General features: G+C 42.5%; 1 protein-coding gene across 1 annotated transcript in view; it reads left to right on the top strand.

Moving 5' to 3' along the window:
• LOC309408032 (uncharacterized protein) overlaps nt 1-10,878 on the top strand; it is a gene marked incomplete at both ends in the record, with an annotated part of 202,120 nt that extends 191,242 nt beyond the window's left edge. Inside the window, 8 exons of the mRNA XM_082003741.1 lie at nt 789-917; nt 1,793-1,918; nt 3,489-3,617; nt 5,894-6,022; nt 6,330-6,458; nt 7,113-7,238; nt 9,638-9,766; nt 10,799-10,878. Of these exons, the coding sequence (XP_081859867.1) occupies nt 789-917; nt 1,793-1,918; nt 3,489-3,617; nt 5,894-6,022; nt 6,330-6,458; nt 7,113-7,238; nt 9,638-9,766; nt 10,799-10,878 (977 nt within the window). The remainder of the gene's footprint in view (nt 1-788; nt 918-1,792; nt 1,919-3,488; nt 3,618-5,893; nt 6,023-6,329; nt 6,459-7,112; nt 7,239-9,637; nt 9,767-10,798) is intronic.
• Between the last annotated feature and the right edge of the window lie 12,690 nt (nt 10,879-23,568).

Raw genomic sequence — 23,568 nt, 5'->3', positions numbered from 1 at the left:
TTTTTTCTGGTTATTACAAAATACAGCTGCTTTGTTTTTTTCTTCAGTGGATTTTCTGACTTTGCATTTAAAGCATCTCTCTCCTGTATCTATCTTCTGAAGGTATCTTCTGAGAAGGTATCTTCTGAAATTTCATGTTATTGTCATGTGCACGTTTTCATAGTCTTCCATCCACAGCCCACTAGCTGTGCCAGAGCAACGTTGACTCCAGTTTGGAGGGAAGGAATAGATTGTAGAGGAAACAAACTTTCTCCAACTTAAAATGTTTTTAAAAGATGAGACCTGTCCCAGTATCCATAACTGGTCAGCTAAAAGGACTGCTAAAAGGGGCAGAGATGGCTCCTGGCTTCTCACCGTCTCAGGCAGACCAGGCTGTTGCCTGAAAGAGTGACCAGGACCCCATCTCTCCATCTCTGCTATAGGAGGGGAAAAAGGGGAACAGGTTGATTTGCAATAGAAATCCAGGAGGGAAACCTCTGAAGAACTGGGCTTGCTTTTCTTGCTATCATGACGTGTGAGGAATGGGAGGTGAAGGCAGAGCTGGCAGCAGCAGTTGGTCCAACTCTCCAGGGGTTTGACACTGCAAGTCAGCGCTGCCTCGCTGCCCCAAGGAGTGCACTGCCCTAGGCAACCATCTGCTTGCCAGTGCCTACTCCTGGCCCTCTACAAGCGAACAGTTAGAAAATGAAAATCTAATTTTGGTTGAAAGCAAGAAAGTGTGTATGACGTGAAATGCAATGGGCCCCGTAGTAACATAGCCTAATTGCTGTTTTGTTCTTTTAAAACAGGGTGTCCAAAAGGTACTTATGGTTCAAACTGCCAAAATCCCTGTAAATGCATGAATGGAGGCCATTGCAACCCCACGTCGGGAACTTGTGATTGCGCGCCTGGTTTCATTGGAGCCGACTGCAGTAAAAGTAAGCCAGCGTTCATGTTCTGCTTCTTTCAAAAAACAGCAGAGAGAATAATCTGCATAAGAGTTTGTCAGTAGAAAAACAGACAGATCCCAGCTACCTCCTCCTTGAATTGTAAATCAAGATTCCAGCTTTGTAAAAAATCTCTTGCAAAATATTTTCCCTCTCTTCTGCATGCGTAGAAGCAAGGACACTCATCCCAGGATTACAGCCTGCTTGCCCAGATTTATTTCTAGAGCCAGCTCAGCATGAATTGCTTGAGTTCCTTCTTCCTGTCCAAAATTTCTAGGTTGAGAAATTATCTCAATATTTTGCTTCACACTATGGTGCCATTTGTTTCAATAAATGGGAAAAGGATCAAGTTTTGTCATGGCAAAACTGGTGAAGACTCCATGGCAACCCTACTCTTACTTCTCTATTTTTGACCTAAATTGTGTGGCTGAATTTCTGTGCTATTTCCAAAACTATGATCTCTACGAAGTTGTCTCCAGCTTATTCACCGAAAGGCAATGTTTTAATGTTTAGTAGTCTATGGCTTTGCTCTTCAGCCTAGGACAGCATCAATATTAAGGAAGGAAAGATGTCTTTAGCTGGAAGGATGAGCAGCTGATATTTCAGTTGTACACTCACCGTTTTGGTAGGAAACCTACTAAATGTTCCACGTGAAATCACGGATTATATTTATAACCTCAAGTAAAGTTTCAGAGGAGGAAGCAGTCAGGACTTTGGACGGGTTTTGGTTTCATAGTTGTTGCTTTGAAGCATGTTAGCTGGAATAAAAACAAAGCCAACTCTACCTGTAAGATCCTGACTATGTTAAAAATGAAAACTGGCGTTGGATACCCAGGGTGTTTAACAAAAGGCTGTGTTTCCTTCAGCTTGCCCTGAAAACCGGTATGGGAAGGACTGCACCCTGTTCTGTGCATGTGGTAAAGGTCAGTGTGACCCACGGACTGGCAAGTGTACCTGTCCTCCTGGCCAAATGGGACCCAGCTGTCAGCAAGGTAACAAGGCGGGACCCAAGGTCATCTCGTCAGTTGGTGACATACTTAAAACAACCAGCAAATAAAACTCAGGGCCAAACATTGTTGATAGCTGTGTTTCCCAATGCCTTTGCCTGATAACATTGCGTTTTGCTGTACTCTGCCCCTGTACCTCTCTGCTCCATCACCCTGCTTTTATCCTACCCCTGTCTCTTGCCCACATCTCACTGCTTTGCTCCACCACACTTGCTACCATTGCAGGTTTTTCCACAAAGGTGAAGTGACTGTTTATAGAGACTATGGTTTAACAAGACCAAGTGCTGGGTTCTGCACTTGGGTCACAACAACCCCATGCAACGCTCCAGGTTTGGGGAGGAGTGGCTAGAGAGCAGCCCGGCAGAAAAGGACTTGGGGGTGCTGGTTGACAGCCAGCTGAATATGGGCCGGCAGTGTGCCCAGATGGCCAAGAAGGCCAACAGCGTCCTGGCCTGTATCAGAAATAGTGTGGCCAGCAGGAGTAGGGAAGTGATTGTGCCCCTGTACTCGGCACTGGTGAGGCCGCAGCTTGAATCCTGTGTTCAGTTTTGGGCCCCTCACTACACGAAGGACATTGAGGTGCTGGAGTGTGTCCAGAGAAGGGCAATGAAGCTGGTGAGGGGTCTGGAGAACAAGTCTGATGAGGAGTGGCTGAGGGAACTGGGGTTGTTCAGTCTGGAGAAGAGGAGGCTGAGGGGAGACCTTACCGCTGTTTGTTGGTCTCTTCTCCAAGTAACCAGCGATAGAATGAGAGGAAATGGCCTCAAGTTGCACCAGGGGAGGTTTAGATTGGATATTAGGAAAAATTTCTTTGCTGAAAGAGTGGTCAAGCATTGGAACAGGCTGCCCAGGGAGGTGGTAGAGTCACCATCACTGAAACTGTTCAAAAAACTTGTAGACGTGGCATTTCAGGACATGATTTAGGGGGCATGGTGTTGCTGGATTAATGGTTGGACTTGATGATCTTGAAGGTCCTTTCCAACCTTAGTGATTCTATGATTCTAGAACATGAGGAGAAGGGTAATTTGTACCACACAACATGAGCAGTGTGAGCGTGCTGTGGATGGATGGGACTAAATTTAGAAGCAAATTACTTTAACTGAAAAAGTGAAGGGAGAGGATTTGCTGAAGGGAAGGATTTGAGAGGTGGGACAAAGGAAATGGAGCAAGAAGGGCAAATGTGGACTGAAGCCAAGTGACAGAGTGTTTGGATGAAACTGCTAGTAAGAATCATAGAATCATAAACTAGTTTGGGTAGGTCATCTAGTCCAACCCCCCTGCAGTGAGGAGGAACATCTTCAACTAGATCAGGTTGCTCAGAGCCCCGTCCAACCTGACCTGGGATGTTTCCAGGGATGGGGCATCTACCACCTCTCTGGGCAATCTGGGCCAGCGTTTCATAAGCATGGAGTAGAGTCTCCCACAGCCCTCGGGGAGACATCAGACACTTGGGATACTCTATGGGGAGCATGTGTTTGTATTTATTCCCTGTCACCTTCATCTTTTTTTTGGATGCTAATTTTTTTTTTATTCAAACTTTGTTAATTCTCTGTAGTGTGTCCCCAGGGACAATACGGCCCCAACTGCCACCTGACATGTACCTGTCAGAACGGTGGCATCTGTGACCATGTGGATGGCAACTGCACTTGCGGGCTTGGCTGGACAGGAAGATCGTGCGAGAAAGGTAATTTTCTGCTTTGATGGTAGTGAACGTGTACCAAGCAGGGGTTTGCAGTGTCTACAGACCCACAAAAGGGGGTAGTTTTTGCTTCAGTAGACTCCCTCCCAGCTGCATTCATCTCTGTAGCTTCTCACCCAGAACTACCCCTAGTTAGAGCTATAGGGTTTTTTTCAGAAACAATTTCCTTGTGAGTCCTGCTCTGTAGCGCTCATAAATTTATTTGCATGGACTCTTATTTCATCTCCTGTCCAACTTTTGTGCTCTTTTGTTCATGGGAACATTGTCTTGAGTCTTCTTTCATGTGCTTCCCCCAAGGTGAGCCGAAGCCCACATCTCCCTCCTGTCTTGATATGTTCTCTCTTGCTATTCTCTTCCCTTTGACACTGGACTGCAGTTGAACTTCCCGGTTAGTACAGCTCTGACAACATCTGTCCAAAGCAGTTGAGATTGTCTTGCTATCTTGCCCTTACTTCTCCATGACAGCTCTCCCTTATGCAGACAAAGCATACTTAAACAGAATAAGCTCAGTTTTCATTCCAGAAACCCTCCTGCCAGCCCAGAGTAGAGTCTTTCCATGACTTTCCTTTCTGTCCATCTCCAAAAAGTCATTCTTTTTGTGTTTTCAAGCATTTCAAGCATTCAAATTTCAAGCATTTCTGTGTTCCCATTTCTCTCTCCAGGTAAGAGATATCTGTATGGTTATGGACTTAAATGTTCAGGAAACCATGAGTTTACTGGCATGAAATAAAAATAGTTAGTTCTGAGTTCATGTTCAAGAAAAATATCAGCGTTACATCATAACTGCCATGGTGCAATCTTCCCAACACACTCCCAGGCCCTCATTTACAGCCTTTCTGTCCCTGACATCTAAAGAATACCCACCTCAAACTCCATATGTATCTTTACCAAGAACTGGTCCTTTTAGGGGAGTGTCCCTATATAAAAATGTCATAGAGAGATGACACTTTTTCAGCAGAATTCTTTGATGTAATTGTTTCACTTTGCACCCTAGAAGACTCAGAGACCCACTTCATGCATGCGTGTGTGCAGAGAAGGTGCAGGGAGAAGAGGAAAGACGCTAACTACCTGGAGCCACTCATGTGACTACCACTGTGGACAAGCCCTAAAAAAGTGCATTTTACCAATAACTGGCTAACTTCAAATTGCATAGACCCCCTGTGTTCACCTCTATTTGTCTGTTCCTTGAAACATCTGTAACGGCTAGATTTGGGTTGCAGAGCCTCGGTAGGGTCATGCAGGTGAAGCCACGTGGAGTGGTGGATCATAGCTGTATCTTATAGATGTCCCTAGATAAAACATCTCTGGTGTCAAGCACAGGGGTAGACATGCCCACAGCACGTAAAGAACTGTGTGGTATGTCACTAGAAAGATCTTCACTGTTTATCTTCTGACAGAGATAGCCAAGTTATTGGAAATTTGAGTCCTGATTTCCACAGCAGTCTGGTTTTAAGTGTGTTTTGACTAGAAATCAAAGACAGCTAATCAGGCATCCTTTTTCCAGTGATTAGATATGATATTCTTGAAAGATCTTGTCTGACATTTACGGAGTTACAAATCTGATTATTTGGACGGCCACACTTACTTAACTTGGTCTGCCCAGCTTCAAATTATCACAGCAGTGGGAAGTTAACTTATGCAGAAGTGATGCCTAGGTTAATTATATTGGCAGTCGCTTTTGCATGACTTGGTTTTCAGTAATTTAAGACATGTTTAGTTCTGTAAAAGCAGATATCTCATTATACATGGAAAGTCTGTTGCTATGTGTGAAAGAGAGATCCTCCTGGTTTTAGTAGGAATTGGAATAGCGTGAACTCCAATGATAACACAGAGGAGGAAAAGTTTTGTGTTTTCTTTCACACTTTCTAAGTGTCTAAAAGAAAATATTGCCGTCGATATAGGATGAAAAAAAAAAAGGATACAGTTTATACCATTTATTATGTGCCTTTAAAACACATGGTACAAGTTCAACATTGACTATATTAGAAGAGACAAATTAAAAAAGGTAGACTATAAAAAGTACAAGGAAATTGCTGTTTGAGCATCTATATAATATAAAAGATTTCTCATTGAAGTATGCAAGTACATCATAGTTGTGCAGAAATGCTGTGTCTTAAAAAGCATTCTCCTCGACTCTGCGACTTATTGTATGGGCACCGTATTTCAGCTATACTAGCTATCACATAAGAGCTTTTCTGGGTGAGGTCAGTGATTCTTTTATGGTGTTGTCCGTCTGTTTTTTGTCCATACCCCGCCAGCAGAATGTCTCCCGGGGAAGTACGGGCCTGGCTGCGGCTTGGACTGCTCGTGCCAGCACAACGGCACCTGCGACAGGTTCACGGGCTGCTGCCGATGCCCCGAGGGTTACTACGGCCACTCCTGTGAGCACAGTAAGTGCCCCGGTGTCCAACAGTGATGGGACGTGGGGCTTCACAATGGCCATCTAAACATCTCACCTGTTCATGTAAAATTTTTGACGTGTCCCAGATCACCTGGCTGCTTCCAGATCTGAGTAACGTGCTTACCTCTGATGCTGGGCTGGTACAAGTTAAGCTAAAAGCATGTGGCATTATTAGAGTTAATGGTAAATACAATTTTTGTTGGCTCCCAAGGAACATAGCTGAGAATACATAGGACATTAAAGGGATGTATGTTTTTCTTCATAGACCTTTCTCATTTGATACTTTCATTTTTCAGGGTGTCCCCTTGGATTTTATGGGCTAAGCTGTCTTCATGCATGTGCCTGTAAAAATGGAGCAAGCTGTGATGCAGTGACAGGACAGTGCATTTGTCCTTTGGGTTATCAAGGTGTCTACTGTGAGAAAGGTACTTGTACCCCTCTGATGTAAAAGGAAAAACCCAACCAAACAGAAAACCAAAATAAAACTGAAAAAAACCCATGTCATTACTCAAATGTTTGTTGAGACCAACTTCTTCCATATTTTGAGCTTTATGAATATCCTGAAACACTGGATTTGGGATTGTTTACCTGTTATATAGCTGGGTGTTCTCATTTCCTTATAAATTAACTAATCTGGTTCCAATTAATACGGTGAAACTCCTGGTCTCTGTGGTGTCTTGCAGCAATGAGTTCCACATGTTGTTTATTAAATATAAGTTCTTTTTACTGATTTTAAATTTGCTTCTAAAACTCCAAATGATCTTATTAAATAGGTGTATGTCAGACCTGTTGAGTGTTATGGAATGGTCTTCTAGAGAGTTCTAATTAAAAATGAAAACAAGTGCCAGTTACATTTCTGGGACAGATTTACAGATACCTTTGATAGGTTAGATTGGACAAACCCAACATAAGGAGAGTTCATATAAATATTATGCCTATTCCACTATGTTCGATTCTTCATTAAACTTGGCTTCACTGGAGAGTTTATGAGCTTTCCTCTGAGACATCCTGGAAAAACTCTGGCCTAAAGTATGTCTTGCCATTCAAATGTGCATCTAAAAAAGCGCTCTTGCTGTCAGGCTGCGACAGGGGCTGGTTTGGGGAGAGGTGCCGGCGCCGCTGTGACTGCAGAGATGCTCCTTGTGATCCAGAGACTGGGAAATGCCTTTGCCCACCTGGGAAGACTGGAGACAAATGTGACATTGGTAAGGGTAGTATTTTCTAAGGGCTGGACTACGTATAGTTAAACTAATATGACCTGTTGGTCTAAGTGTAACTCTAAAAGGAGTTTTGCTGGTATTCAAGAGCACATTGTTTGTAGCAAATTATGGGTTATCAACAGCTTTACCAACAGGTTGTACCTCCTTTTTTAATCAATATTTAAATTGATACACTGATAGGAAAGCTGTTTGTGGGTCAGCTGTAAAACGTCATTGGCCTTGAGTTACGGAGAACGCGCGCTGGTGAAGAATATACCAAGAGTCCCACAGCTTTGCAGATGTAGTGGGGAAGACTCCAGAGGACGCAGATGGGCATGACGAGATCTGATTGCCCGTGTGTTTTGTCACACGGACATTTGTGACCCTTTTCAGACCACTGCGAAAGTACGTCCAGTTCTGGGTTTGCTTCTCCGGGAAGCAGAGCAGAATCCCTGCGGATGAGGGTAGTGGAGCTGCAGCAGCTATGCCTGCCTCTGGGGTTCAGCAGTAGTCCAGGAACATTTAATCCAAATAAAATTCCCTCAGCAGCGGCACAGGTACTCGGACTGTGTGCTCGGGAACTGGTTGCCCCACGAGAGCAGATTTTGTAACGAGGGTTATAGGTGAGAAAATTCTCCTGTAGGGAAAACCGATCCCACCGCTGTGCCCTGGTGAGCTGGTTGCAGGGTTGAGAGGCAGCAGGGGCAGCCAGGTTCTTGAGCCAGACTCTGGTCGCAGTTCTGCTGCTGTAAATTTAGCGTAATCACTGAAGTAAAAGGAATGGCATGGGTTTAAACAAGTGTAAGGAGAGATTTGTGATCCCAACGTTGTGGCAAGCAAGATAAAAGGAGTGAACATCCATGTGCTGATATTGGAGGTTCACGCCAGGATCCACAATCCTCCCGAGCCCCAGAATCACAGTGGGGGAATATTATTTCTCTTTTTGTTCTAGGATAGGGCAGGAAACAGCTTTAAACGGCCTGTTATTAACGCAAAGTAATCGCTGGGAGCTTAAGTGCTAGTGCAACCTGCAAAACGAAAATGGAAAATGATTTGCTGTGCTCAGACGTGGAAGCCCCCCACTCTGCAGGCGCTGGCCCGACGGGAGACGCCAGCCCGCCCCACGGCCAGCACGGCGCTGGGCTTCCAGGGGCCTTCCCCGCGAAATTTTAGGCAGAAGTGGAACGCAAGGGGGAAGCTCAGCACCAAAAATGTTTTGCTTCTTCCAAACTCTAGGAGTCATTTTTATTTTTCTTAAATCAGCGAGGGTAGCCCCCATCCATGAAAAACTGTTATGGGGTAGGTTTTATTTGCATTTTTATTTTCAATTAGACTCAGTTCATCTGTGATATAACTGTGAGCAGCTGTGACTGTGCAGCGACCATAAAGATAAAAGGCCTGATTTTAATTTGAACTCTGGTAAAGCACCCATTAAACAGGCAAAATGTTAATTAAAAAAAAAAAAAAGAGAGAGAATATAACAGACTTTTATGGGCGCTCTTTTTCTGTAGTAAATTAACATTGCAGACTTTCCAACAGATGTCTTTAAATACACATTGTTACTAACATGAAAATGTGGTATTACATAAATTAAAATCAGGTCCAGAGGTGTTTGAGGAGACCTTTTCTCATAACATTTCCTAATTGAAAAGGTCAAGCTCTGAGCGCATGGGGAGAGTTCTCCCACGTGTTGGGGCTGCAGCTGATGCAGGGCTCCGCAGCACTTTTATTTACCTAATGGTGCCTCTGTGAGAAAGCGAGTGCCTTGATTATTTACAGTATTTTCTAGCGAGGTGAGGGAGAGAGGGCTATTGTTCACAGCGTATTTAGCACCCTGCCTTGTGACCCGCTGCTAACTGTTCCTTCATGCCTGTTCTCTGACTGCGTAAAAAAATTGCAATGAGGATTTGTCAGCCTAGGTAGGAAACGTATTCGTATTTGGGATTGAGACATTTTATGAGTTTAATTTGCCAAGAGGCAGCAGAATTGTGCAATCAGAGTAAGACATAAGAGTATATATAAAATTGATTAATTTTCAATTTCACATTCTTTGAGCAAAGGCTCTTTGCTGGTGCAGCAGATGGCCAAGCTGTGCAGTGGAGAGCTGTAGGTGATAGTGCAGATCCAGGATGCTGACAGAAACTTTCCTGAGCAGATCCCAAGATCTTCTCTGTTGGGCTGTCAACCCCTGTTTTTACACCAGTAATGATTTCCATTCTGGGAACTTCTTTAGGCTACAGTTTGGGCAGGCCATGCAGTAAATGAAACTTGAGGACTGCAAGGCTTTCCAAAATGTCATGTTTTAATGTTAACAGATGTAGGTGTCTAAGTAGCTTCCTGATCCTGGAGAACAGGGAGACTACTAGGGAGCGCTCACCATCTTCCAAACACTTCTGTCCTTCCAGAATGCAGGTCAGACCAGTATGGCCCCGACTGCGCCCTGCGATGCCAGTGTGCCAGCAAATCCCAGTGCAATCCGTACAACGGGAACTGCGCATGCCCAGCCACGTGGATGGGGCCAACCTGCAAAGAAGGTAACACAAGCTGGAGATGTGCAGGCTGTCTTAGTGGACGAAATCATGCGTTGGCCGTGGTGGTGGTCAGTGGACCCTCTGGACAGGGTAGCGACTCACCACGCAAACACGGTGCCCAGCAGCAGCCACCACAGTTTCTGTGTTGGGCTATGTGAGGCAGAAGGTGTTCTGCATTTCCACTTCGGATGAAAAACTCAGAGCCTGTGATAGCAGCAGCTTTCCTTGGAAGGGCTGTGTTGGTGTGTGCTGCCCTCCTAAGGGTCCAGGAGCCTGATGGTGCAAATGCCAGCAGGCGCTGCAGAATGCCAGGAGTCGTTCCAGGTGGTTGTGAGGTCTTGGCCAAGCTGAACTGACTCCCCCTCAGAGCAGGCTGTGAAGTGGAGATCTTGCCCAGGCTGCTCAAGGATTCCCATGGCTGCCTCCAACACAGCTGTGCTGGAGAGCTGTACACTCTCCTGTGCCTGCCAGTATGAAATCTTGCCCTGAAATAGTTGATATCCACAGCATCTGTAAGATGAATAAGGAGGTTTACTTGCTGTGCGTGCCATCACGTTTACTTACTTCTTGTAAAGATGTCAGGTTTTAAAGACCATGGTGAGATACCATAAACCAGATAAGCAGATAAAACACTGGAAAACAGATTTGGATTGATCTGTGAGGTGCTAAAGAGCACATTGCACTATCACAACAGGGGTTTGGGGTTTTTTTATTTAGATACTTTCTCTTCTTAACAAGATAAAGTACCATGTGAAAGTTTCCTCCCACTTGTAGTCTAATCACAACTGGCTTGATGGTGATACCATACAATTCTGCATTTAGTTTAGGAAACACTTTGGAAACCTTCCTTTCGAGAGATGTTTTGTTGTTTTGCCTGCCCTCTGTCCTCTGTGAGGAGGCCAGTGTAACTCAGCTCTCCACCTGCTTTTGAAGAGTACGTTTACTGAATTATTTCAGTGTAAATTGTATCATCTATATAATATTTCAGTATTATGTTATACAGACCTGAAACCTTGTTTCTGCTTAATTCTCTAGGTGGCCCTCCAAAGCTTCCTTTTTTTGAAGAACAAACTCAAGAAAGAGGGAATATTTTTCCAAAAGCTCTACAACAGTAACATTTGGACTAATATATGAACTGTTTTATATGCACAGGCGGTATTTGAATTTGGATATGAAAACAGCTATTCAATTCAGCTTGAATTGTACTGAAGTATTCACACTTCTTATGGAAGACTACAGAGGCCACTTAGTAGCTGGATCCTTTTAAAAAGTTGAATCTGTTTCATGTATTTATTCCTAGCCTCTTACCCCTCCATTAATCTGCTCTGGACATTCTTTTTGATTATATAATATAATTCATTGTTTGAAAGCTTGGACGTTTTTAATAAGACCAGCTCCAAAGAGTATCAGGATAAGCCGTATGTACCATACCAACGTGCAGTGAGCCACACCACATATAAGTGACTTTCTAAACCTTCTTGACAACCAGCGTGAATTTTAATGAGCGTTTCACGGATTATGAAGCCGATATGGATCCAGTGCAAAATCACATTGCACAGAAACTAATGGGATTTACCAAGTTAATTCCTCTTTGAATAACAATGTGTGTTCTAGAAAAGCATTTAATCTAATTTTAAACTTGCAACTGAAGAAGAACCCACCACAGTCCCTGATAAGTTGTTAATTAGAATATGTACCACATTTCTAGTGCGGATTGACTGGAAGGTCTCCATCTATATCTTGCTTATGTCTGAGTTGGTCTTCCAAAGAGCCTGATGACGTCTGTCAGGCTCTTCTGGCTTTCTGCATTCTCCCATCTTGTCAGTTGGCTTTCTCGGAGCTTTGCCAAGTCAAACTTTTAAAGCAGTACCTCCTAATGCAGAAAGGAGTTTTGTCTTGGATGGAAAAAGCAGATAGTAAGCAAGGATAGATGTTTAAAGGGAGTCTCTGTGTTCTTTATATGAAGGATTGTAATGTGCTTTTACTGCACAATAGTTTGACTGTCAGCTTTTAAAAGTCCTGACACCATTCAACAGCTGCTCTTGGCCGCTTAATAGAACGAGGACATTTTGGTGCTGGGAGTTCAATTCAAACTGTGATCTATTGGCAGCACTACAGGTTTGGTAGGTATTTTTCAAGCTTCACGGAAGTCTTATTGTTATTCATCACTTCATGGGTATTGAAAGTCATCCTAAACACAGTAAAGATATTTGTGAATGTGTCAAAATTAATTAACCAACTGTTTTCAGCCAGAAAATCGCAGAGGCTGATGCTGATCCCTTGTCATTTCTTCTTGACAGCTCTGTGAGGGTGGCTGGAAAGTTTACTCAACGGAAATGTGACAAAATTGTTGTTGTCCCAAAACTAGTCAGAAGTGTGTGGCTCTCAGCAGGGCTTTACTGTCAGCTGTGACATTTTAAATGTTCTTTTGGAAATGTGCTGGCCTGGTTCTGATCCCACAATTATGTGAATTTGAGGAAATTCCATTGAACTGGAACTGATAAGGTAAATCTTGTGTTTGACAATTAGATACAATATTAGCAACTGCTGGAGAAGAATGACCCACGTCAAGCGATTGACATCTTTTTGATCTTAATTATGCATTTACTGCAGAGTTGAACTACAATAGTAACGCAAGCATCGTATTATATTCAAGATTTTTCATAGAATCATAGAATAAGTTAAGTTGTAGGAGACCTCTGGAGGTCCAGGCTTCTCTTCAAAGCCTGGCCAACTTCAAAATTAAACGAGGTTGCTCGGCGATGCATCCAGTTGAGTTCTGAATACCTCAAAGGACGGAGATCCCACAACCTCTTTGAGCCCCTGTCCTAGTGAAAATGTCATGCTCGTGATGTTTTTTTCCCTAGTTTCTAATCAGAATTTCCAAAGTTTCAACTTTGGTCCGCCACTTCTCTTCCTTTCAGTGTGCACCTTTGAGAAGTGTTTGGCTTCATCTCATCTACAGCCCCCATGGGGTAGTTGAAGACAGCAATAATACCTCCCTTTGGTCTTCTCATCTGAAGACCGAGCAAACCCTGCTCCCTCAGACCCCCCTGTACCACCAGTTACCTCGGTGACCCTCCACTGGCCCCATTCCAGTAAGTCAGACATTTCATTTTACGGAAAGATGCCCGATGTCTGGTACGGTTATGCAGCAGCTAATGCGTAAAAATCAAGAACTCGCATTTTGCTGTTTGATAGCAGTTTATCAAATGTACTGGTTTTTTTCTTATCTATGTATACTGTTATGTGATTAGAGCAGCTAATTAAAGGGGAAACCTTTTTTGAGCCATATTATTTACACCTGTGTATACTTGTTTACATTTTCCACAGTACCTTGATAATAGAATTGTAAATATGTAGTATAAAGGAAATAAAAGATTTTTGTATTAAGTATTTTTAAAGAATGTCACAATTTTAGGTACATGATGAAACACGTATTTTAAGTAACTGATACTGAGCCTGTGCCAATGAATTAGAGGCCCACGTAGATCTGCCTGGGAAATATTTCAGCAAACTTTTTCTTTTAAATTGGAAAATGCCTATTCATACAAACCCATTCACATGCAGTAGTCTTTTTTTTATTCATTCTTCCTTCAAAATACTTCTTAGCTTCTTTATGTTATTGCCTTGGGGAAAGAAGTTCACTTCAGTGCCATTAAACAGATCATTCTGATTTGGTGCTTAATCTTTGTTCCAGAACAAAGTACCATCGTATAAATCTAAAAAATCAAAATTTAATCTTTCAAAAATATTAAGAGATTACTTTTGATGGGGTAGTTTTGAATGTCTTGTCTTGGTTCTCTATTTGTGAAGGTTTTTACTTTTTTTCACAAGCCAGGGAAAATGTTTACAGGATGTAATTTTCTAGAAGAGCCCAAACTTTACATCATTAGCTATTAATTAAGGAAGTTTACTTGCTTGCAATGTCTTTGATATGTGTTGATAATGCTCCTTACTGCAGATTAACAAATTTACCTAATTCTGTACCTACACGATCATCTTTATTAGACAGCATGTACTTTTTAAAGGAAAAGCTACTAAATTAGCATTTCCATAGATTCATTTTGTGGCAAGTGAGTTTAATTGCTACTAAAATAATATAACTGCTTATTTGCTTCATCACATTCCATCAAAAAACTCTCAGGCTGATACTGTCCTGAACACAGCACTGGAGCTTGCTGAAAATAAAAGTGAAAACCTAAGTGACAATGGTTTTTATACTTAAATTTATGTCCATCTTCCACTTGGTAAATGCCTTTCTTGGCTCTCCATTTCCCAGAAGGCTGAAGTTAGTTATACTTTCTTGAAGAGAGCACTGTGTGTATTCCACTGTAACACACTTGCATGCATAGATAACTCCTTTCAGAAAGACATTTAAATGATTTCGACCATGCAGTTTCTGTGCCAAATCCCACTCTCTTACCTTGTTGTGTATTCCAGATAACTTCAGTTTGAGTGGAAATGAGTTGAGTGTAACTCAGTGGGTCCAGCAGAATCTTACTCAATGTGAATTCATGAAAACAGAACAACATGTTTTAAGTTAGACTTCAGTATTTATAACACTATCCTCATAGGAAAACAATCAGAATTTTAAAAATTCCCCGCTTCCCCTGCCAAAAATTGTTATTCTACTTTTATCCTTTTTATGTTGAAAAACCGTAGCTATTAAAGTTTGCCCAGATTTCTTGCCAACCATATTATTTTGATTGGCTGCAGATTTCTGTTTGTGTAAGTAAAAACCATCGTAATATCAGGAGTTGCCAACGGGACAAACATGGAAATGATACCTTTATGTCCTTCCCAGAAGAGCCAAAGACACATTTTGGAGCCATCGTAGCTTCGTACTCTTGATCTAACAGTGACAAGTAACATTTCTGTTAGGGTTTAGCATCTTATCAGAGCAAAGAAAAGCTTAGGAAGGGTCCTTGGGAGAAACGGTGGACCAAGAAATCTCCATCCTCCCATCCCTGTGTTAATTTTTTTAATAGTTAGGCCAGAAACCTTCTCAGTCCCCGGTTCTTGAAGGACTTTTCCTGCATGTTGACCTGTGGCTGACCGCAGCAGCTCCATGCGTGAGCTGCGACTGTGCCCAGTAATTCTTTTGCGGGGTCAAAGCTTTAAATTCTAACACTGTGTAAAGCAATTTCCACCAGTAAACAACAAATCGCAAACTTGCAGAGCATAAATTGTTTATTCTGGTTTTTTTATTGCTTTTAATAAGCATGTGCATAGCAATATTATTTCTTGTGAATTTGTAACCCCTCTTCAAAGAATATGTGGGGTGTATCTCAAAACTGTACTGTACTTTCTCTTGTACATGTATCATAGTGAAAGGATGATGGTTTTTTTATATAAACATGCCATTAAAGCTTGTTCTTGTTTTCTCCTTATTGATAGTCTTAAAGCAATAGGTTTATGGATGAAACTTCAGTCTATTAAACTAATTCGCATTCAGAGCAAACACACTGAAATCACACCTGCTTTTAGTAGCTTGTATATAATAAATAATGGCCTACACATAAATGGGTTTATATATGATCCCTGACCAGAGCAACTTCTGCAGTGGCCCAGCCTGATAAATAGAGGTTTCTGGCACTCAGACTCCAGAGTATTAGAAATATTCAAAACACAGCATAAATCTTCTAGAAGAGGATGGTTATGAAGTGTAACATTTCTGGAAGACTTGGGCATGAAGCGCTTTGAAGGCATTTGAAACCGCACACCTGCGGGCTTCCGTCCGCCTGCTTGGACACTTCCCAGAGCCCAATATTGCCCGGTGCACCTTAAGGGTATTGTCTTCTCACGCTGGCAGGAGCTAAAGGAACACGTGTGCCTGTTTAATGCCAAATAATGCAGTAAGTGTGTGCTGGTTAATTGGAAGTAACATGCTAAATTGAATTCAAAACGTGTAACAAAGCGGGGACAGTATATCAAGCTGTCAGAGAAAAAGAGGACAGATATGGCTAGTGGCTGCTGGGAGAGCCGCTCTGCAGGCTCAGGCTTTTAAATTTTAGAGCAAACATTTTCACTTGAGCTCGGTAGTACTGCAGGACTTCGTCATATGTGATTTACTTCATTTTTTCATACAGTTTTCAACAAGGAGTAGAACAATTGTTCGCTCGGTTTGTCATCTTTTTAACATATGTTCTAAGGGTAGTTCTGTAATCATTGCAACTTAATAATTTCTTTATTAGAAGCAATATTTAAACTACTCAAAGAAATTGTTGATGTTATTGCACTAACCTTTCAGTCTCAATGATTGCCATCAAGCGCTAATACTAAGTAGACATGGTGGTTTATTATTCTCAACCTGTGCAGAGTTAGGACTGGTCGATGTCTTAAATCTTTAAAAAAGCCATCTCTCTGCAGCACTTGAAATGTTCACATGTGTCTGCAATAGATATACGGCATCAGAATAAAGTGTTTGTGTTACCATCCAGGAAACACTGTATATACTACTCCATAGTATGGTCCCTTCAGCATCTTCAGACACACTCAAACCAATCTGTAGCCAGCGCTGCTTATCTCTTATTTTAGTCAGCACTAAAAGTTCACAGGGTACTAATAGAACTTTCTGTATGCACACATTAAAAAAACCCCAACTGTCCAAAGCCCATAGATGATTTAAAAATGACTTAAAAGTTCTGTATGATAAGGCACTGCTTTGTTGGTTCCTTCAAACATGGTAGTTAAAAAAAATACGACTCAGTTGTGTTGTTTTATATATGAATAAAGATGTCAGCAACTAGTCATCTAACTGTCCATGCCTTTTGGCAGTATCTAGCTTCCTTTTCAGTAATAGCCCAATAAATCTTTATCTTTTAGTAAGCTGATGACAGCGAAACATCTTGAGAAGCTGCATGTGGTGTAGATATTATATTTAATGTTTAAAATGCTTTATACCATCATCTACTGGGTGTTTTTTCCAGTCCAGATGTAACGTCTTGGCTTAAGGCATGTGCTCGTGTCTCCCTCTAGTGACTCCAAGGGCCTAATGATAATTAAACTAATTAATTATCTTGAGGTCTGTGATTTCTTAGTGTAAGAGATCGAAGAGTTAAGCTTGCTGCTACTCAGAGGTCAAATCTTGGCTAATTAATTTATTTAGTAAAGTATGACCTACTAGCATCAGTTGTAGTCCATGGCCCATCTGAGCAAAGGCTGCACAGATGTAGCAAGGTGATGGTCCTGCCCCGAGACCACCACGTTTGTGTCCACACCAACCGAGATCCATCTCTGCTCAGGTGGCCTTAGTTGCTTGCACAGACCTTTTACCAAAAGTAATGGAAAAATTGCAGCTTTCCAATTGGCAGAAATTTCTGTACTTTGCATCAATCTTTTCTTTCTACCTACAAGTCCTTCTTAGTTCATCCCGAAACATGAAGGAAACCTATCGTGAAACTTCAAGGGTTGTCCTGTCTCTGTCCCCTGCTTTGAAGACGGCACAGAGGGAGTGCGGGAGCACCAGAGTTAACCGCGCACACATCACCTGGTTAAGCGGAGCCACATTTGGGGTGGAAATGCTCCATGTTCCCACTGGCTCTGCCCTGTTGTTCCAGTTCTCATTAACAAGAAACTGGCCTGTCATTTCTTTGTTATTTTGTAAGTCTTAGCATGCTATAAATTACTTACGAAGCGACTTAATGAAAATACTCTGGTTTTCGCAGCTGGGTGGTTTTTTTTCAACAAGAAATCCAGTTTTAAATGATTTATACGTCCTGTAAGATACACAGTAGGATTCCTTGTTGTATGTCATCAGCAAAGAGTAAGATCGGTGCGAGCAGAGGCTGTGGGGGTAATTCCTGCCTGCTGGTTTGCTTTTTCTCCTTTTCTATTTGACATTTATGTTGTGGTAGCCGTTGTGGATCTTGGCCTTGCACTGCTAGACATATGAGAAGGCTGCTCCTAATTACTACTTTAACCTTAAGGGTATGTATGAAGTACACAATAGTAAGCGTAATAGCATCCCATTAAATACGGGCCCTATTCCTGGGTTACGAGGAGTGGGAGAGCAGCAGGAGCAGCCTCCCAACAAACCGTTCTGGCCAGGGCGTCGCTCCGCTCGAGCCTTTTGCAGAGCCCTCCTCCACCCTCTCAAAAGCAAGAGGTTTCAACAGGGGCCTTGAAGGACTATTGGAACTGTTCACAGTCACATTTAGCATGTTAAAATTTTTACAAGAACTAGTGAATTTGATCAGAAAATAGTTATTTTTGGCCGCCAATGTGGCAAAACCACTTAAAATACATATTCAAGAACGTGTTGAAAGGAGACGGTTTGCCGGCACAGCTATTGTTGTAGCAAAGTCTCCTCTCGCACCCAACGGGAATCTTCTCTCCAAGATATGTTACTTAAAAAGTTGAGGTGGAAGTCAAGCGCCTGGAAAATCTTTATGTCTTTGAAAAGAGTGTTGGCGGGGATTGTTTTGATTTGGTTTCTTGTTGCAAACCCTTCTGCTGTGGAGTGGTACCTGGAGTTTTCCTTCCCTTGGAAAGCTTTGCAAATTAATTTAGCAGTCTAGTATCACTGGTTTGATGATGTGCTGTCTACAAGGGATAATGGAGAAACGTGACTCGGGGCAGTGCATCCAGACCTTTAAATCCAGGTTTTTACCCTAAAAAAATTAAGTATACTGTCATGATCAATTTGCAGTGAGTTCTCTCTTATTTCTGATTTCTCAGCTCAAAAAAAAAGCCTTACCTTTTTTTTTGGGTTTTTTTTAAATAATGCTACTCCTAAGGGTGCAGCCTCCCCCACTACCACACAGGGTCCTGTGGAGAGCCAGGGTTGCCTCCCCTGGGAAAGATCAAAAAATGAGACCATTTGGGTTTGGTAAGGGTTTGGGACAGAATTATTTCTCCTGAACATCACAGAAGTAAAAATCCATTTTAGTGCATATCTCAGCGAGTCCTTGTGCAAGCGGAAAACAGCCCCTGAACACTTCAGGAACCGAAAAAGGGCGGAATCCGCAGCGCCTGTTATCTTGAGTACATAAACGGTGCTTCAGGGCCCTGCGGTACCGCTATCACGTGATACGCGTGTGCCAAGTCATGGGAGATGTGAAAAACAATACGGCCAATAAATGAACGTTTCATTTTGAGTAGGCATGAAGGAGGATGTTGAAAACTGGGTTTCTTCCTGACTCTGCTGCCAGGAATACAAAGCACCACACAAGCGACTTTGAAGGTCCCTCTGGGAAAAATGCCATTACCAACTCAACTATGGTGCGTTGTCCAAGCTGCCCTGAAGGAATCTCTGCCAGAAACACCTGTTAACAATAAGGACTTGTTAATGTTTCACAATTATTTTCCCAAGTATGTTATTGCTACACCAGTCCCCGGCGCAAGAAATTTTGGCAAACATTAAATACACGTGATACCTGTGAAAACCTCTGGTCTGGCTGCATCTGCAAAGACCAAGATAAAGCTGCATCTGCAGCAGGTGAGGCTCAGTAGAGCTAAGCTTGTACTCAGCAGGGAGGGATTAATGGGGTGTGTTGGGCACACATTTGGGACCTTTTGGGAACCAGCGTTAGGGAAGAGAAGGTGGTCCACGAGTGAAAAATAACCTACTCCAGTGCCTCCTTACCTTACTAAAAGTCTTATTTGTCGCCGAGTTATTTGTTTGCCCAGACTTGCGATTTTTAGTTTTCAGTCTGTCCTTTTTCAGCCCCAAAGCTGACCTACTTCATTAGAGATGAAAAAATCGCAGAGTTTTGCTTTTCCTGCCATTCCCCCGACACGGGGCACACCTGACATCACGTAGGTATCCGCTTAAATCTCATCCTTTTGACACAGTTTGTGTGCGAGCTATTTAACAGCATACATTTCCACTTAGTGACAGATCGCTAAACGACGTAGGTCCCGAGGAACGGTTGGTGTTGATGGTGCAACGCTTCTCCATTCTCATGTGTTGAGCGTCACTTCCACTGCTCACAAAAGATATTCATGGACTGCAATGGCAGAGACTGATTCAGCTGCCTGGGTTTGCCAGAGGAATATGTGAATTCAAACCCGCTGAGGTACGAGAGGGAGCTGGAGCTCCTACACCCTGGTAAGTGCTCTCGTCACCAGGTGGTTTGATGAGGAAAACTCTGCCTATGGCTATCTTCCCACAGGCTTATAAATATGACTTTAATGTTTGGGTTTTTTTTTTTAACTGACGTGAGCATATTAGTTAATTTGCACAATTTTTTGGCCTCCAAAAACGTCTGAGTGACTCAGTAGGTGGCACCCTTTCTATTCCTTTATTTTCCACCAAATGTCAAAAATAAGTCGGAGCTAGAGCTTGTGTGTGTGTGTCTAACAAGTTCAGTAAAAATGTAAATGCATATTTGTCTCCTTAATTGAATATAGTATATTGTGAAATCATTACTGTCAGGGCACACTTGGGTTTATACAAACGCTTAAGTAAAGAAAATATATAAACCTAGATTGACTTGCACAATTTGAATGTGATAGCGGACATCTGTGTTCAATAATGTTACTTTGGTAAGCGGTGTTTAATATTTCATGTCAAAGCAAGGAGAGTAATAGAACAGGGTATTTTCTGAATTCTTAGATTGCTGAAGTTTATGGCACGGCGTAATATATAATCTGTCCTTTGTCAAGCTCGCCAGAAAGAGCCCTACTGCAGCTGAAGATGTAAAGTGCTCTAATATATATGTTTCTAGTCCTCTCCCTGCTTGAGGAATTAATCTTGGAAGGTGCTGAGTGCCCCGAAGTGCCAGTGAAGTCAGTGGGATTTGAAGCTGCTCACAGCTTGGTGGACAGGGATCCTTACAAGGGCTAATTACCCTTCTCCGGTCCCCGGCCAGGAAAGACCTTAAGCGGCTGCTTAACTTTTAGTATGTGAGGAGTCCTCCCGAAACCAGCGTTATTAACGCCGCTGAGCTGGTGTCCAGAGGTCCAGCTCATGCCTCCATCACCTGATAAAGTAAGAGCTGCTCCCTGACCTCGGGAATTTAAAATCTGGATGTGAAGAGGTGAAAAAGAGGGAGAGAGCTTCTCGCCCAGGGGCAGATCTGCCACCGAGGGCTGAGCCCAGAGTGGCCCAAAACGGGCCAGAGTCCCATCTGCTGGGCTTGGGCTGGGCAGAGGAGGAGGCAAGGGGCACTCCTTCGCCCCAAGTGAAGTCTATGCCCAAGTACATCGCCAGCTCGAAGACTCTGTTTGCCTTCAGAAAGTTCAAAGGAAGAAAAACATTTCTAAGTATCTTCCAAGTCTATTATTAATGAACAATTACACTGATGTTTTTGGATGGAGTTGCACAGAGTAATTCATCTACAAACAAATCTTTTGTATTCCCCCCCCCCCCCAATCTTTTGTATTTCATTTTTAGGTGAAATTCTGTAGTGGAAGTGGCCAAAAGAAACATGCTTTCCCAAGTCTCATGCTGAATGTCTGTCTGGATATTTTCATTTTAACTGCAGCTTGGGAAAAAAAATGTAAACATGGTGCTAGTATCATTTTTAAGCTGATTCTTCTCCCATGTTCAAATAGCATTATAAATGTTTGCTCAAAAGAGGCATATTTATTCATCTAGCCTCTGAGAGAACACTGTGTGCATAGGTAGTAATAAAAATGTATTAAGGAGTGCGAGAGATTCCCCTGGTAAATGGCTTTTCTCTTGACCTCCTCTTAAGCATCTTAGCGGGGCTCTGCTGCTGCCTCTCTGAGGAAGTATGTTTGCACTGGGGAGGAAGAATTTTTAAAGTTGCAGTATTACAAAGAGTGAGCAAATAAGTGTGCGTTGTTTTTCTTTTAATATTATGCTGGGAAAAAAGTCATGAAAAAGATGTGGCAAAGCAGTCGCACACAATGAATGTTGTTCCTAACGTGCTATACCATTTCTTACAGGGTAGATGATCTATGTAATTGTTATTCCATAACATTTTTTTTTTTCTCACTAATTTCTCAACAAATGTTTTTTTGGCCTGACTATTCACTACTCTTGTGTGTGATATTCAGGTGTCGCTCAGATACCCAACATCTGACCGTGCAGCTTCTCTGGCACATGACATCATTGTCCCCCGATTACCAACACAAGTATTTGTATGGGCAAAAATTATTTCCAGTAACTTGTTTGCATGAGACCAAGGAATTGCTTTTCCATTACTTTGGTTCACTGAAATGTTTGTGGAAAGAAAACGCAAAACAGGAGGGATTGTAGCAGAAAGAAATTCATCAGGCTGTTTGTATGACTAAGGGCAGGACTTCCCCACTTTACTCACCCAACTATCTCTCCTGTGCAATTGACGACTGCCAAGTGCACATTTAAACTGAAAGACTCAATTCGCCATAGAAGCTGGAGATGGAAAACACCTGCTCAGATCATCTTCCATCCAGTGCAGAGCCATTTCCCTGCAGGCCATAGGTCATCCCTAAATTCTGCAGCTGACATGCTATACACAGCCTCAACTGGCAACATCCTGTCCAGCGCTGCACTTCATAAATCAGGGTTAGGCCCAGTAAATCGGCAAGGAAGAGCAGTTACCAATGGCATATCTCTCTTCCCAATGGCTTTCTTATGTTTCAAGGAATCAGTGGCATGTCAGAAATGATACTCTTACTCAAACATTAAATAGTATCTTGATAGTGCCGTATCTTGCCAAGCAAGAACATAAGCAAACACTCAGGTCTTCACTGGGGACTTGAGCAATCGCCCTCCGCGGCCAACATTCCTCCCAGCTGTTTACGCGTCCATCATAGGGTCGTTGCTGCTGTTATCAATAGCTGATGCTATTACTGCTGTATTACTGTGTCATTTTATCATTCCTGGGTGGGAGGATGAGTTAAACGATGAATCTGCGCATATTTGTCACGATGGGAGCCTCTGGATCTCCGTGTTTCTGTGGAAACTTGGCCCTGGTTTAGCTGAACTGGCTTTAAAATCTGGCCCCCTCGTGGGTGCTGAGCACTCGGAAAAGGAAAAAAAGCTGGCACTGAGCTCCATTTGGAAATCTGCTCCCAGATGTATGGATGTTTGTTTATTTTTACATTTAAGAGATCTAGAAAACTGCACCAAGATGCAAAATAGCACGACAAAAATAGTCTTTGCAAATACCAATCTTCACCGATTGGCATAAAGCGGATATGTATTCTTTCCATAAATTTTTGGGTAAGCTTAAGTTACGAGAGGCCAATAAGGAAAGATCAAAAAAAAAAAAAAAAAAAGCCATTCTCAGCCAAGATCATTAGTTTAGAATATATGTAATGCCAAAACAATACAAGTTGCACAATTTCACCACACGTACCCATTTCTTAACCCATTTTGGCTGGAAAATTCAACAGAAGTCGATGACTCCAGTAGACCACAGTGAACTTTACACCGGGCTGTGGCAGATTAAGTCCTACTCCTGGTTGTGGTGCGTTGGACCGTTGAACTTAATTCACGTAAAATTGGACAATGTAGGGTTATGTCTGCTTTACCTGGTGAAGCAGTGAGAAGTCCCTTGGGTACTAATCAGAAATGGTGCACCCTCCTCTCCATTTAGACGCGGGTTGGAAGCAAGCTCTGATGAAGGGCTGCAGCTTCACTTTCTGAAAAAGACCACAGCTCTCTATTATTGCGTGTGTTTTGCAGGGCCTTGAGATGAAGTTTTTGAAAGTGCTCTTGAGATACCTGTAACATATGGTGACATTTTCAAATATTCGCCATGCTGGAGAGTCCATGCTCTAATGTAGGCAACTGCCACGCTGCAGTGACGCTGGGGAAATAGCAGAAGCCTGGCTTACAGGGCAAAGATTAAATAATACTGTCCAAAATTTAACAAGGTTATCACAGTGGGCCTGGGAAAACTTCA

The sequence above is a fragment of the Phaethon aethereus genome (genome assembly GCF_964289735.1).
Source record: "Phaethon aethereus genome assembly, chromosome: 9".
NCBI classification, from domain to species: domain Eukaryota; kingdom Metazoa; phylum Chordata; class Aves; order Phaethontiformes; family Phaethontidae; genus Phaethon; species Phaethon aethereus.
This window is presented reverse-complemented; position numbering and strand designations above follow the sequence as displayed.